The 15325-nt window shown below is 42.8% G+C and overlaps 1 protein-coding gene across 5 annotated transcripts in view; it reads right to left on the reverse strand.

The window, feature by feature from the left end:
- MLH1 (mutL homolog 1) overlaps positions 1-15325 on the reverse strand; it is a 150029-nt gene that overhangs the window by 125281 nt on the left and 9423 nt on the right. For 4 of the 5 annotated variants that reach the window (XM_085870022.1, XM_085870021.1, XM_085870024.1 and 1 more), the window contains exons 2-7: positions 13788-13914; positions 13211-13301; positions 13000-13098; positions 11825-11898; positions 5346-5418; positions 2990-3081 (exon numbers count right to left, since the gene is read on the reverse strand). In XM_085870022.1, coding sequence (XP_085726148.1) covers positions 2990-3081; positions 5346-5418; positions 11825-11898; positions 13000-13098; positions 13211-13301; positions 13788-13894 — 536 coding nt within the window. In that variant the 5' untranslated portion in view covers positions 13895-13914. Of the gene's footprint in view, positions 1-2989; positions 3082-5345; positions 5419-11824; positions 11899-12999; positions 13099-13210; positions 13302-13787; positions 13915-15325 lie in introns of those variants that run through there. The other variant, XM_085870025.1, reaches the window with a different exon arrangement.

Here is a 15325-nt window from a genome sequence, read left to right on the forward strand (position 1 = left end):
GCTACAACAAGCCTGTGGTCAGTATTGAGGAACTGAGCACTCCGGTAGACCCTGCAGTTCTGGATCATCCTCCAACGACCGTCAATAAGGACATGGTCAATCTCCTTTGCCACACCGCCAGCGTTGGAATACCAAGTCCAGCGATGAGCTTGTGGGCGCTGAAACCATGAACCAGCCACCCGAAGTCCATGACTTCTTGCAAAGTCAAGGAACTTAGTGCCATTCTGGTTCATAGTTCCTGACCCATGGGGACCAACACACACCTCATAACCATCCCTATCAGTTCCAGTCGATGCATTGAAATCCCCCAAGACTAGAAGTGTATCTAGTCTGGGGCACTGATCAACCACAGACTCGAGTGTGGCGTAGAATGCATCCTTCACGGTGAGATCACTCGCCTCAGTCGGAGCATAAACAGAGACCAGGGAAATGACACCTAAGGCGTGACGAATCCTTAATCTCATAATACGCTCGTTGACTGGTGTTACCTCAATTATCATTGGGGTCAGCTTATTGGACACAGCTACAGCAACTCCTTGGGTATGGTAACCATCAGAGCGACCAGACCAATAGTAGGTGAAACCACCCACCATTATCTCGCCGCAATCCGGTCTCCGAACCTCAGAGAGAGCTGCAATCCCGATGTCCAAACGCTTGAGCTCAGATGATAACAGAGACAGGTGATCATCCTCTCTTAGGGATAGGACATTCCAGGCACCCACCCGAAGGGACCGCCTCAGGTTAACCCAAGGAGACCGCCGTCTGGTGGACGACACCTCAGCACCACTCCGACACACTCTCCCGCAATCTGACCCAGGGATGTTACCCCGTGGTTTCCCTCCTATCATCAAAGATTGGGGGTCCCGAAGGCTTTGCCCCAATCCCGTCATCCGGTGAGCTGCCCTGTGAAGGGAAGCTGCACAGGAGGTACTCCCACGGAGTGGGTTTTCAGATTTTTTTGCGTTTTGCGGAATGAAGGGTTTTACGGTGGCCGGAGTGCAAATCCTGCCACCAACCTCCTAATAAGAAGTGACCCAACTGCAGGAGGACGTCCGCAGACACAGTTGGGCACTAGATATGGATGGTCGTTGGCTCACAAGGAGCTCCTCCGCCCTTTGACCTCCCTTCAAAAAACCTAAAATGCACCCCCTTAGTGTTCACGACACATTGCTGGGGCATTCGTTAAAATAAATAAATTATACATTTCACATTCGGTCAAAATGGTGCTCAACTCATGGATCATAATAGAAAGTATTTTTTCCACAATGCCTGAATGGACTTTGATTGTGGAATTATAAAAAAATAATCTGCATTTCACTGTTCCTTAGATATGAAAGAAGTTCGTTAAAAATGTGATCATGTACCAAAATCAGCATTTGTTACATTGAAATGAGTTCAAACAATTGTTCCGGACAAAACTTGAATAGTACTCGGTAGAACGCATACCTCCGCCAGACTGAACAGTTCACGTTTTGTAGACCACTAATAGGTCGGATCTGCATTGAGACCTTAACCAAAATCTAATCCGCATGTTCTTGTCACCTATGCAACTCATCCACCAAGTTTTGTCTGAATGCATTCATAACTTTTTGAGATATCATACCCTTATATAGTTTTTGGTCCTATCTCTCAATGGTGAAGAATCACTTAAAACTATCTGGACCTTCTGGATCTTCACAAAAATCTAATCAATTCGTCCTTGTCACCCACCCATCATGCCCACCAAGTTTCATCCAAATCTGTCCATAACTTTTTGAGATGTCCTGCTCACAGACAGACAGACAGACAGACAGACAGGAGAGAAATCATAACCTCCGTCCACTTTTGGTGGCAGAGGTTAAAAAAAGAAAAAAAAAAACATTTCAAGTGTTGCTTATCACCGTTTTACTATGTGACGATGTGAAGTGAACGCCTGAAAGATCTTTTTCACTGCACTGTCAATTACATTTACCAAGGCTGACAGAATGGCCAAGAGGTACGCACGCACCTCGAAGCTGTCTAACCTAGGTTTGAACTCCGACCAAGGTTTTAACTGTCATCCTCGTGTTTCACACGCAGGGTGATTCATCAATGTGTGTAGAAATACACAGAAGGATCACACAAACAACAACAACGTTGAATTTTTTAAAAAACATTAATATTCGTGTGCTTCACTTCATTTTACATTCTCATTGAGACTCAAAGATGGACATGCAATATGTTTGTGAAGTACGACATGCTATGTTTTGATTAAACCTGTCAGCGAAGTGACGGGCAGTGTAAACTATTGCAGAGGTGACCTTGCACACTAAACCTTTGGGTTGGTTTGTGATCATGAGATGTGGAGATTCCCCAGCCTCTCTCTCTCAGCATCACCAGCAGTTAAAGGGGCACATTTAAGCTCCTCCAAAGATTGACAATTCACTACGCTTGGTTTGGAATCTTGGTTAAAAAAAAAAATACTCCAAGACTATCGCCATATGAAACTGGAATGGTCACTCTGAAGAGCACGTAGCTCCGCCACGCAATGCCTGATCAAGGAGAACATATGGGGCCCAATAATTTTTTTTAAATATCATGCTATACATCGTTTTTGGCCCCATCTCTCAATGTTGAAGAATCACTGAGAATTTAAAACATTTCAAAATTCTCATGTCCAGATTCGGATCTTCAACAAAATCAAATCATTTCGTCCTTGTCACGTGCCTGCGTCCAAGTTTCATCTGAATCCATCCACAACTATTTAAGATATCGTGCTATATATCGTTTTTGGCCCTCTTTCTCTCAATGGTGAAGAATCACTTTTAAAATTCTAGTAGCCGGATCTGGATCTTCACCAAAATCTAATCAGTTCGTCCCTGTCACACAACCAACCTGTCCAAAAAATTTCATCTCAAATCTGTCGACAATTTTTTGAGATATCCTGCAAACAGAGAGACAGACAGACAAGGGTGAAAACATAACCTCCTTCACATTTTTGTGGAGGAAATAATAACTTTATAAAACTTACCTGCTCACAACTTCAACTATTTTGCTGTGCTCTTCACTTCCACTTCTCAATGCTTTTCGGCGAGTTGCTACATTGTAAAAGAGGTCCTCCGCCTTTAAACAACAAAAGGAAATGTACAGGCAATATTTCACAAAGGGGCATGATTGTATTCATCGATTTAAAAAACCTGATGTCCCAGTGGACATTGAAGAAAAAAAGGGAAAAGGAATGAATAGCTCAATAATATCATAAAAACAAAACAACAATTTAGAATTTTACTTTCCGTGCTTTGAGTTGACAAAATGTATAAATAATTAGTTCCTTCAGGTGAATGTTTTGTTCAATGTCATGTTCTATCGACAAGGTGGATAGCCCAACAAGTGTTTGTTGCACCATTGAGGAACAAATACATGTTTTGATCAAGTTTAGCTTGGAAAATGTTCGCTCAGCATTGACTACAGAAACAGGGAGGGTGAAGAGGATGCGGAGAGCAATAAATGTGCTGTGGACATTATCTGTGAGCATATTATTAAAAACAATGTTCAAAATATCTTGTGGTCGTGCCAACTTTGCAAGTCATCTTGAAATGGCTCGCAATTTAATCGACCTCCCCAACAAATTATTCTTACACTGAACTGGTGAACTTTCTGTCCACCGGATAACTCCACCCCTTCGTTGTTTTGTCCTTGCAGTCGTGCACTATTAGTTGTCCCCCGGGCTGCTTGAGCTCACGACACACCCACCATTACCAGCAGATTTCAGGTGGCATTTGTGGTTTTTCTTTCAACACAGGCGTTGACAGGATGGACGAGTACGCACACTCGCCTTAAAGCCATCTAGCCTATATTTGAATCCCAACCCAGCTGTAAATTGTCATCTTGATGTTTCACAGGCAAGGTGATTCATCAATGTGTGCGCCGTCCCTCAGATGGATGTTAAACGAGCGTCCGGAAGATGAGGCGAGCTGCAGCCTGCACCATGACCAAATTCCTGCCCTAACCAGCAGAGAGCACTGTATCAGCGGCACAGCTGCACCCTCAGCTAATGATGCTACTCCACAGCCTTGTGCTGCAAATGAATGAAGAACTTCAACGCACGATCACGGGGTGTGTTTCTGGCGTCCACAGCTGGCCATTAACATAACAGTTCATTTCAAAGGAAAAACATACACAATGAGTCTGCTTGTTACCAAAGCCACTGAAGGTGAAGGAGGTTATGTTTTCACCCCTCTCTGTCTGTTTGTCTGTGTACAGGATATCTCAAAAAGTTATGGACGGAGCCAGATGACATTTTGTGCACAGGTTGGGTGTGCGACCGTGACAAATTGATCGGATTTTGGTGAAGATCTGGATCCGGATCCTACTACTAGAATTTTAAAGTGATTCTTCACCATTGAGAGAGAGAGAGAGATTGGGCCAAAAATGATATAAAGCAGGATATTTCAAAAATGTATCGGGCCCGATATGTTCTCTTGGATCAGGCATTATGGGGCTGAGGTATGCGCTCTACCGAGTGCCCGACTAGTCTGTTTGTTTGTGTACAGGATATCTCAAACAGTTGTGGATGGATTCGGATGAAACTTGGTGGGTAAGTTGCTTGTGTAACCAAGACAAATTGATTCGATTTTGGTGTAGATCCAAATCCAGACCCAACTACTAGAATTTTTAAAGTGATTCTTCACCATCGAGAGATCTCGGGCTCAAAAACGATACGAAGCAGGATATTTACCCTCGCCAGAGGAGAGGGTATTGCATTTGGATCCGTTTGTCTGTTTGTCCACACAGAACTTCTGTGTTTTTATTCACAACCGATTGTTGGAGTGAGACAAAATTTTCACTTTACACATATGACTGCCTGTCCAGGAGGAACAAAAGGTTCACACATATGATATCAGAGTTCACATGGTTTGGCAGCCATATTGGATTTACCTCAAATCTATAAAAAAATATATACCACTCAAAAGAAGTCCTGGTAAGGAAGTGCAATGTCTGATTGCTCTTTTTCTTGTTCAAAAGTGTATTGGGCCCGATATGTTCTTGTGGATCAGGCAATGCATGGCGGGGCGCCACGCTCTTCCGAATGTGCGCTCTTCCAAGTAACCTCCTTGTTTACTTGTGTAATCTCATGAATCGTTTTCATTCACTTTTGCTCCTCGGCGACTGCTTAGTTTGCCTTATGATTGCACCGACTTTGAGTGGAGGTGAGCAGTGATTTTGGATTTTGGTAGTATTGAGCTGTATTGCATAAAAGGACCGAAGTATTTTAGTTGAATGACTTAAAAGGACTGAAATTCATATCTTCAATCAAGTGGTATTAAAGGAGACAGTGAAACAGGAAAAGTCATGTCATTGTGCAATGAAGCCAAGCACAAACTCACCATGATCTGTGTACCCTGGTTCCCAGCACATGGCTTTGGTGGCGCTTTTAACTTGCCATCTGAATAACAGGCCCTACAGGGTGACAGAAACTTAGTCACATATTCAGATTTTAATTTACTAACCCAATTACCTGCAGCATTGAGGACAATACATGAAAGGTATGTGAATAAAAGTCGGAGAAGCTGACCCTTTTCAAGGCTTTTAGTCGTTACCCTGAATTCTAGAACAGTACAGTATCAAGATGACTATCTGGTTATTTACTAGTCAAAAATTCTAATAAACGTTTTGATTCACAGAAACATGAATAATATATTGTCATCCCTCGTTTTTAGGGCAATGCAAAACTTAAACAACAAATTAAGTCATTTCTCACTTTCAAATTTCATTGTGGACCCTCTATAATAAGCTCAAGGACCCACAAGGAGTTCACAAACCCGCAGTTGGAAAATGTTGGTCTCGATAATACAAGCTGAACTTTTTCCTCTGATACCCACAACTGCAATCGCAAAGACATAGTCGATTTACTATAAGGCAATACGGACTGTATAATGCACATATAATTTAGCATTTAGCAGAGGAACAACCCAAAAGCCTTCCATTGTTAAAATATCTCAGAAGCCTAAATGTTGACAATGAGAAGAATGAGGCACATATCTCTTACCACAGACTAGTTGGTAACCTGGCAATAATTTACTGTCTTCCATCTGATCTCATTCCTGGCCTTGTCTGCCTTCCAGCCAATTCTTTATTTTATCCTCAGAGTTCAATTTTTTGGAACTCCACTCCTTCATTTCTCTTTGCTCTCATCTGTGCAATTTCTCCCCAAGTCTATCCTTGCTCTTCCTTCTGCTATTTAGGCCAAAGTCACATTTGGCAGGGCGGCCATAGGGTCTACAAAATCTACGGGCACTAGCAATTATAGGGCGGCCGCAGTATTTCCACAGTCACACAAGTTTTTATTTTTCCGGGAACCGCACGTGGTATTTAGAAATTGTGGAGACTGAAAACGTGGGGGTGCCGTACGGTCTTTGATTTGATGTCGCACGGTGACCTGAGGGCGTCGCTGCGGTGGCCATAGAATTTTCAAGGCAGACGCAAGGTAGCCTCAAGGTGCCCGCAAGGCAACCGCAGGGGGGTCCAAAGGCGAACGTGCGGCCAGACGGACGGTAACGAGTGGGTATATATATACCAGTTATTTTTTTACTGAAATTAAAATATAACAGTTCGGAATATACCAGTATATACAACTGAATATACTATAACTATAATGTATATATAACTGAATATACCAGTTCGGAGTCCCGTGGTGCCCCCAGAATTCGAACAATTTTTGAGAAAATTTTGCCCTAAAAACCGAACACTATGTAGCGTTCATGTTTGTTCACGTGCGTCTCCCCCGCCTGTTCAAGCCACATCTTCGTGCTTTGTTCATTCTGTTCATCGGTGGAAGTACTCGTGAAAGCATCTCTCGTGTGTCGATCGCTACTTTACCTCGCGTTTTCACCTTGATTTGTGCTGTTTTTTTTTTTTTACTCATCTTGCGTTTTAATTAATAACAAAAAAGCAATCCGATCACGTGGTGTGACGGACTGTCGGGGAAGGATTTAATTTCACAGAAAAACCGGTTGTAATTTGGAATATCCATGATTACCTCAGCCCGATGCGTTTGATGAAAGTGATTGTGGTTTTGGGGGCATTATTCTTGATGAGCTGCCCTGGGGGCAGCGCTCTCGCAGAGTGCGCGAGCAATCGGAACCCAGGCCGGCGCACAAGCCTGTGTGGACCTTTGGATGTGGTGATTTTACCAGTTTACATACAATACACCGCCACCGAAGGTCATTTACTCATCTTATTTTACCTTAAACATGGGTAATTTCAGTTGAAAGTGTATTGAAAGTGGGTTTTCTTGGGGTCCAGGAACGGATAAATTCACTTTCCATTATTTCTTATTGGGAAAATAGTTTTGGAATCCAAACTTTTTGCAATCCGAACAGCCTCCTGGAACGAATTAAATTGGGATTCTGGGGGCACCACGATACAAGCAAACACCTATAATCTGATCTCGAGCGGTAGCGCACGGTGGACACAGTGTCGACGCAGACTGCCACAGAGGCCGCATATGGGACGCACGGCGGGCGTAGGGGAACCATGCGTCAACCCTGCGTTGCCCGCAGGTAGTCACACAGACCTCAAAGCCACCATACATTGAACACAGGGACGCCTGAGGACTACCCTACGGCGACCGTGGAAACAGTGCGGCCGCCGTAATTTTTTGGGGGTTGGCAAAATTCATTTTTCATTGATAAGAGCCTCCAGCAGCCACACGAATAACGCAAGCCCACCATACGCCCTACGTACGGTCGACATGGAACACATCTACGTCATGGCTAGGGCTTTTCGAATTGCTACGGCCAACGTAGAAATGAAAAAAAATTATAAATCCGCGCTATAATTCCACGGCGACCCCTACGGCCTGTAAAAGATAGCCATATGGAGTAGGGCCACCGAGGCCACCACAGAAACTCTGCGGCCGCCGCACGTTTGTCAATTCAGGGGGGGGGGGTACGGCCGCCGTATCCTCGCTGTAGAGCAAATGTGACTTAGGCCTTAAACATCACAGCTCAACCTCTCATATTGTCCCCCATGCCTGTCGCTGATCTAATATAACCGTGTGGGCACTACCGCACCGCTCACCCCCTCCACTCCTCCCCCAGTCCCATAACCCTACTCATAGTTCTGCCTTTTCCGTGATGATATTATCTGTTTGTACCTTCTCTGCTTAGACCTTCTACCCTGTTGTAGATCTGTCAACCATTTGTTCCTGGTTATTCAACTTTTCCACAAGCCTTGACCTTTGTCTGAAGGACAGAAATAAGAAACAACAGACTTAATGCACTTTCTGACATACATGTTCTATCAATTACTATCTTGTTGGTTGTTATCTCCATTTGGGTTTCAGGAGGTGGGACTCCCAGAACTTAAAATCTCCACCTTCTTTTTGGTCAAGGATCATGATTCATGAATCAAACTGTGAAACTTCGTTCTCATAGCCTCGTTCCAAGGGCTCTTTTCAAAATATTTAATGAACCTCTGAAAGTCTCCACTTAGAGCTTGTTTGGAGTGATATTTCCTGGAAAGATTTTTAAATACTCAGTAAGGGTTTTCTTTATCATTCCTGTAGCTCCGTCTATCACTTGTATAATTTCAGCTTTCTTCAACTTCCAAGTCCTCTTGACCTCATTTTTCAGATCCTGGTATTTGGTCATTTTCCTGATTTCTGTCGCATTTACTCCTAAGTCATTGGCAACTGAAACCTCAATCAACAATGCTGACTTTTACTTTTTGTGTTTGAGCACCATGTATGGAAGAAATGCTTTGTTTACAATGTATACACTTGATGGGATCATCTTGTCATATGTGAGCATTAAATGTTCATTTTCAAGGATCTGACTTGGTTTGTGTTTCCAAGATTGTTCTGGGACAGAGATGTTGAAATATTTACAGATGTGCCAGTGGATTACTCCACAGACGTTGTCATGTCTTTCTAGGTACAGCTTTTCAGACTCGAGTTTTTTTACATCCGAAAAGGAGGTGGCTGGTACTTTCTCTTTCTATCCCACAAAACCTGCATTTGTCCGATTGGCTCAATCACGACATTTTCTTCAAAGCAAGAGTGTAGTATATGCCTGGTGTTAGCTTAATGGTTAGGGTGGTGGGCTTGGGTTCCTCAGGTCCTGAGTTCAAATCCCCCTTGGCTGTTGAAAAAAATACCAGGTGGGATTGACTCTGCCTGTCATCCTTCCAAGGTCAGATTTATGATGACTCTTTCTCCATCCCAATTAATTTGACCTCTTCTTCGCCATTCCAATGAAACTTCCGTGTCGGTCCCAATCCTGTCAAGTTCCTTTTTCAATTTCCCTGTTATTTTGTCATTCTCCTTTTTGACAGAGTATCTTCTTCTTCTTTCGGCTGCTCCCGTTAAGGCCCTGTCACACCTTGACGTTTTAGCCAGCGTATGGCAAGGTCTCAAAATGTATTTAAAACGCTGGCATACGCTGAACTACTGATGTTTTTTTTTAAGTTTTGGGAGTATAATAACGTGTTGGACGTATGCATAACGTATTAGTAACGTACACAGAACGTTTCAATCACATATAGATAACTTATACTAACGAATGCTGAGCGTGTTGGCGGTGTTCACAACCTGTGCCCAACGATAATCTTACTTATGCATAGCGCAGCAGCGTATCGCCGACGATCACGTGGTGTAGGCTATTCATAGGCTGCGGATCGACGATTCAAATCATAACCACACGAGACATCGAAGTGTGAAGCCGCTGTCACACCTTGACGTTTTAGCCAGCGTATGCCGACGAATGAAAAATTTGCCGAACCAAGCTGGCAAAAGTTGAATACGTTATGGGTAAGTTTTGTATACGTTAATAGCATGGTGGCATACATCGTAATACGCTGGCATACGTCGTCATACGCCGAGTACGTCGAGAAATTTTCAGCATGTTGAAAATTTCGACGTATGACACACATTCCGCATACGTTGGCATAAGTTGTGGGCATGCTACACGATCGTTGACATACGTTACTCATAAGTCGAAACATGTCAATGTAATGGTTAGCGTCAGTGTTCCAGACTCCCTGGTTTTATTTATTTATTTATTTTTCTTCGGTATGACGGTGATGTTGACACTTCAATTTCTAGTGTGGTTATGATTTAAATCGTTGAGTGGCAGCCTATTAAATATTATATTATAACCGCACTGGAAATTGAAGTGTTAACATCACAGTCATACCGAAGAAAATAAATAAATAAATAAATAAAAATACCAGGGAGTTTGGAACACTGACGCTAACGATTACATTGACGTGTTTCGACTTATGAGTAACGTACAAGTAACGTGTGTGGACGTGTGTCAACGATCATCGCGTAACGTGCCGACAACACATTACTCATAGGTTAGAAATAAGTTTCGGGTACGCTAAACATTACCTCGACGCGTTTCGACTTAAGAGTAACTTTCAAGTAACGCGTGTCGACGTGTGTCAACGATCGCGTAACGTGCCTACAACTTATGGCCAGTATTATGCGGAACGTGTGAGTCATACGCTGGCATACGTCGAAAAATTTCAAGCATGGAAAATTTTTCTAACACCTCGGCATACTACGACGTATGCCAGCGTGCTCTTAACGTATACAAACTTACCCATAACGTATTCGACGTGTGCCAGCGTTTTAGCCAAATCATCAAGGTGTGACAGGGCCTTTAGGGGTCGCCACAGCGGATCATCCGTTAGATCCGCATACTGATTTGGCATAGGTTTTATGCCAGATGCCCTTCCTGACGCAACCCTGGTCGCCTCTTACGACACAGGGATAAGGATTGGGTTTCGCCATGATTCCGGGCTGTCCTACACCCTCTCATAGCGCAGCCCAGCACAGAGCTCCCGTCCTCAAGCGATCCTCCAACCCAAGCCTCCGAGTCGCCGGATTACAGACGCACGCCACTTCGCCCGGTTTCCTATTTGACAGAGTATATCTGCTGATATTTATTTTTATAGTTTCCCTCTATTTTTTTTCTTTGCAATAATTGGGGCTGTGTTTGCTTCTGTTTCGTTTTCCGGTGTAATATCCATCATTTGCACCTGTTTTTGGAAGTGTGTTGCTAAAAGGATTAATGATCCCTCTTCTGGTCTGTTGTTTTCTCACTAGTGTACAAATCTAATCTGATAGTCTGTTGAATTTTTTCCACATACTCCACTTGTCCTACACACAATGTTCTGTGTGCTTGGTTAAGCTCCATCAGACCACCTCCTCCTTCTCGTCTCGGTCATTACAAACTCGGTATGATTTGGTTTTTGTGGAACATCTTGTGAATAGTTCGAAGTTTCCTTGTTTTGATGGCTAAATTGTTCATCTCCAATTGTGGCCAGTATAAAATTGCAGTGATATTGAATACCGGCACTGCAAGTTGGTTTGTGGCTTTGGCTTTTTTTCTTGAAGAGAGGGATGACTTCAGAATTAGTCTTATTCTGAGTCGGTACTCTTTGCCGATTATTTTTCGCATTTTTTTTTATGTCGTACCTTGGTGCCTTCTTCTATTCCGAGGTATTTTTGGGATGCTTCGTTTTGTAGTTTCTGTGTCATTGTATTTTGATCGATTGAGATAGTCTGTTGATCAGTTGAGATGATCTCCTTTTTGGCTACACCCATGACTGTTATTCGTTTGATGTTATATGATGCAATCAAACTCAGGAAATAATATCGCAGTCAAGCAGATTTCACCGATGCCCTCCAATTGAATGCAATTGTATTATGACATTTTCGCACAATTATATTTGATATATGATTTGTTAGAGATGAAAGCACAGCACATGATGCTGTAAATTTAGTGTTTACACAATGGTAGACTGATAGTTGCAGTGAGTGTTGGGTCGAAGCTGACAGTCAGTTCTCTACACCCACCTGTAAGCACACTTGCTGTCAGTGGTTTTGGTGGTTATGGTCACATGAGCAACATGACTAATACTTGCCAGGGCCTAAAAGGAAGAATTAAAAATGAATGCAAAGATAGCATATGCACAACTCGAATCAAAATGTTTTGTTTCAAATAATTTACTTCAAGAGTATATAATGGCATTACTTTTGCTTAATAGGAAAGAGCAGAATGCAAGAATTACGTTCCACAAGTTGATGAGATCAAATCAACAAGTTATTGGTCCAGCTTTGGGTCATCGGCCAAGAGGATGCTTTTTACGTATCGAGATATACGCCACAATGTCTGGCTTGGCTTCAGTGAGATGGCTGAAGGTCCTGTGCATTCTCGACTAATGCACCATTTAAGAGTGGTGGATATCAGGAAATCAATCGGCATTTTAAAAGAGTTGAGCCGAAGCTCGTCTCAAACACCCAACACCTCTGTTCAGGAAATGGATGATCATACCACAACTGAACAAAAAAACCTGTACTTGGTAATACTGTAAATTGTTTGGCAAGACTGTATTACCTTCAGCAACGAAGGTGGACAGATGATATGTTTTCACCCCTGTCTGTCTGTCAGTGAACAGGATATCTCAAAAAGTTGTGGACGGATTTGGTAAAATTTGGTTGACAGGTTGGGAGTGTGACAAGGACGAATAGATTCGATTTTGGTGAAGATCCAAATCTGGATGCGCATACGAGAACTTTTTAAATTTTTGGTAAGTGGATTCTTCACCATGGAGAGATGGGGCCAAAACAATACCGTATATAGCATGATATTTCAAAACGTTGTGGATGGATTATGACAAAACTTGGTGGAAGAGTTGGGTGGATGACAAGAACCAGCTGATTAGATTTTGGTTCAGGTCAGCAGATCCGGCCTATCAGTGGGATACAGAACGTAAACCGTTCAGCCTCGCAGAGATGCGCGCTCTCCTGTATGCCATTCTAGTTCATGCAGTGGTTGCTCGATTCCATATCACCCATTGTTGTAGCGAACCCGAACCTGCAGGTAAGTTAGTGATAAAGTCCAGCAGGCGAACCAGACAATTAAAAATAGCAATAACAATAACATTCAGGGTCAGTAAATACAAATCGACAAAAAACAGAAAATACAAGCCCTTCAAAAAAACAATGCTAAAAATCACCACAATTCATACCTCCCCACGAAATCCATATGTGGCAATAGATTGTAAATCTTCAAACTTCTGCAGTTTGCTCGTCGTAAACCTTTCACAGACAATGTCCAAGTCCTCTTTCTGAAAGTCACACAGCCGTGTCTTGTAAAAACAAACAATCCAAGGAGTGCTCTGAAGTAACAGCCTCTGATCACAAAATGCTGTACAATCCATGAGAAAGTCAGCCACTCACCCTTATGCCAGTGCCATTGTCCTGAATCTGAATGAGCTTCAAGCCACCATCTTTTACTGTCACTTGGATGCTGCTGGATTTGGCATCCAAACTACAGAAGAAAAGAAGAATAAGTATAAGAATGAAAAACAAGTGAAAGAAAACAGAGAGGTATATTCTTTCCATAAGCATTAAATAAAGCCATCAACACCACATAACTGGACATTGTCTGGCTTTCATCATCTTCAAAAACCTGAACGAGAAGATGTGTAAACATTCTCATACAAGCCTAAAAATGTCATAAATATCAATCATGATTGAATGTGTTACAAATATGATAATATTTATTCACTCAATATGATGAATTCCTTGTCGATCCAATCCAATCAAAAAAAAATTTTTGAACACAATGATTCAATGCGTTCAAAAATAAATTATGAACCAAGGGCACATGGTGGCGAGAATGACAGATGGGGTGAAGGGAAAAAAAAAAGAAATAATCACTGGTTGTGTCAACAATGAACAAATCCGATGATCTGCAGCTAAATTAAAAAGTAAAAGAAGACAGCATTGCGAAGAGCTGCAAGATCTCCTTTACCAGTTCTCTATCATTTCCTTGATGGCATTTGATGGACGCTGAATGACCTCCCCTGCAGCAATGCGGTTCACGACCGTCTCGTCCAGCCGTCGAATTGACCCGGGCATGGCTCCCGCACTTCTGAAGTCTGCGGATGACAACATTCTATTTCAAATAAAAACTATAATCTCAGAAGTCGTGTCTTATCAATCTGAAGAAATTTACTCGGTATGCTGAACATTGTTGTTTTGTGGGGAACATAGTCACGTGATTCAAAAAGAGATCATCGGGTCATCTCGTACTAAAATCAACCACAAACTCTGATATCAATTAAAGTTGGTGAAACGGTTCATATTTGGCAGAGGGTCCGACCAATCTTTAGATCAATTGAGGGCACCTTCTCCAGACATAGATTTTCAAAATTTAACTGAACATTGACCTCTTAACCTTCCAAGTGTTGCAATATCTTTCATCCTTCACTTGGAAAGTTGATTCTACACTTATTTAAAAGGAATTGAAGAGATCTACATTTTACTTATATATATAAAAAACAATCTTAGATAAATCAAGCACATATTTCTGACGTTGATCTCGACTTTCCTCAAATGAAGTTGTTTTTATTTTTAATTTTTTTCCATTTGTATGGCGGACGATAAGAGGTGGTGGTGAACAGCCGTTTTGAAGGCCTGGAGGGAAGGAAGAATGGGATTGAACAGAGTGAAAAAAATGGGATTTATTCCAAAGGCGGGGAAAAAGAGGAATAAAAGAGTGAAGGTGAGCAGCGATTCGTGATTTTGGTAGTTTTAACAGAAAGGGGTTGTTGGCGGACCTTGAGCGCCCTGTGGAAATATGGTGGGGACAAATCGTAGACAGAGCAGGGGGGGGCGAGACCAGGGAGGAGACAGTAGAAGAGAGAAAGACCACCGACCTGCTTGCGGTGAGAGAGTGAGAGGCCCAAAGACTCATCCTCATCGCGGGAGATACCAATGATCCAAAATGCCTTGGTTTCCACTGTGTAAAGCCGAGAAAGGTGAGAGGCAGGAGCACCAGCCCAGAGGGAAGAACAGTACGCCATCAGACTACAGACTACAGACGAAAGCTTTGTATGTGGTCAGGAGCTCAGGTGGGCCGAGGAAGGACTTTGCACGACGGAGGATTCTCAGTCGGCGACTGGCTTTGGAGGCCAGGTTGGAAATGTGGCTTTCCCAGGAAAGATCGTGGCAGATAGTGAGACCCAGACACTTGAAAGAAAGGACTTCTTCAAGAGGAATGTTGAGAAAGTAGATGGGGGGAGTTTCCAAACGGTCCTTTCGGAGAGACATCGTGAGAGTGTGAGATTTGTCAGGGTTGAAAGACATGTTCCACGTGTTGGACCAGTTTGTGATTTTACCGAGATCTGCAATGAGCGAAGAAGCTGCTGCTTGCCGGTCTGAGGGATGACAGATGGTACGGCAGAGGGTGAAGTCATCAGCAAAGCGATAAAGAGCATTTTCCAGAGTCGGAGAGATCGTTGATGAAAACCAGAAAAAGAACAGGACCCAGAATGCAGCCTTGAGGAC

Source organism: Eptatretus burgeri, chromosome 2, assembly GCF_056783735.1.
Source record: "Eptatretus burgeri isolate ZD-2024b chromosome 2, Ebu_testis_v1, whole genome shotgun sequence".
Lineage (NCBI taxonomy): Eukaryota > Metazoa > Chordata > Myxini > Myxiniformes > Myxinidae > Eptatretus > Eptatretus burgeri.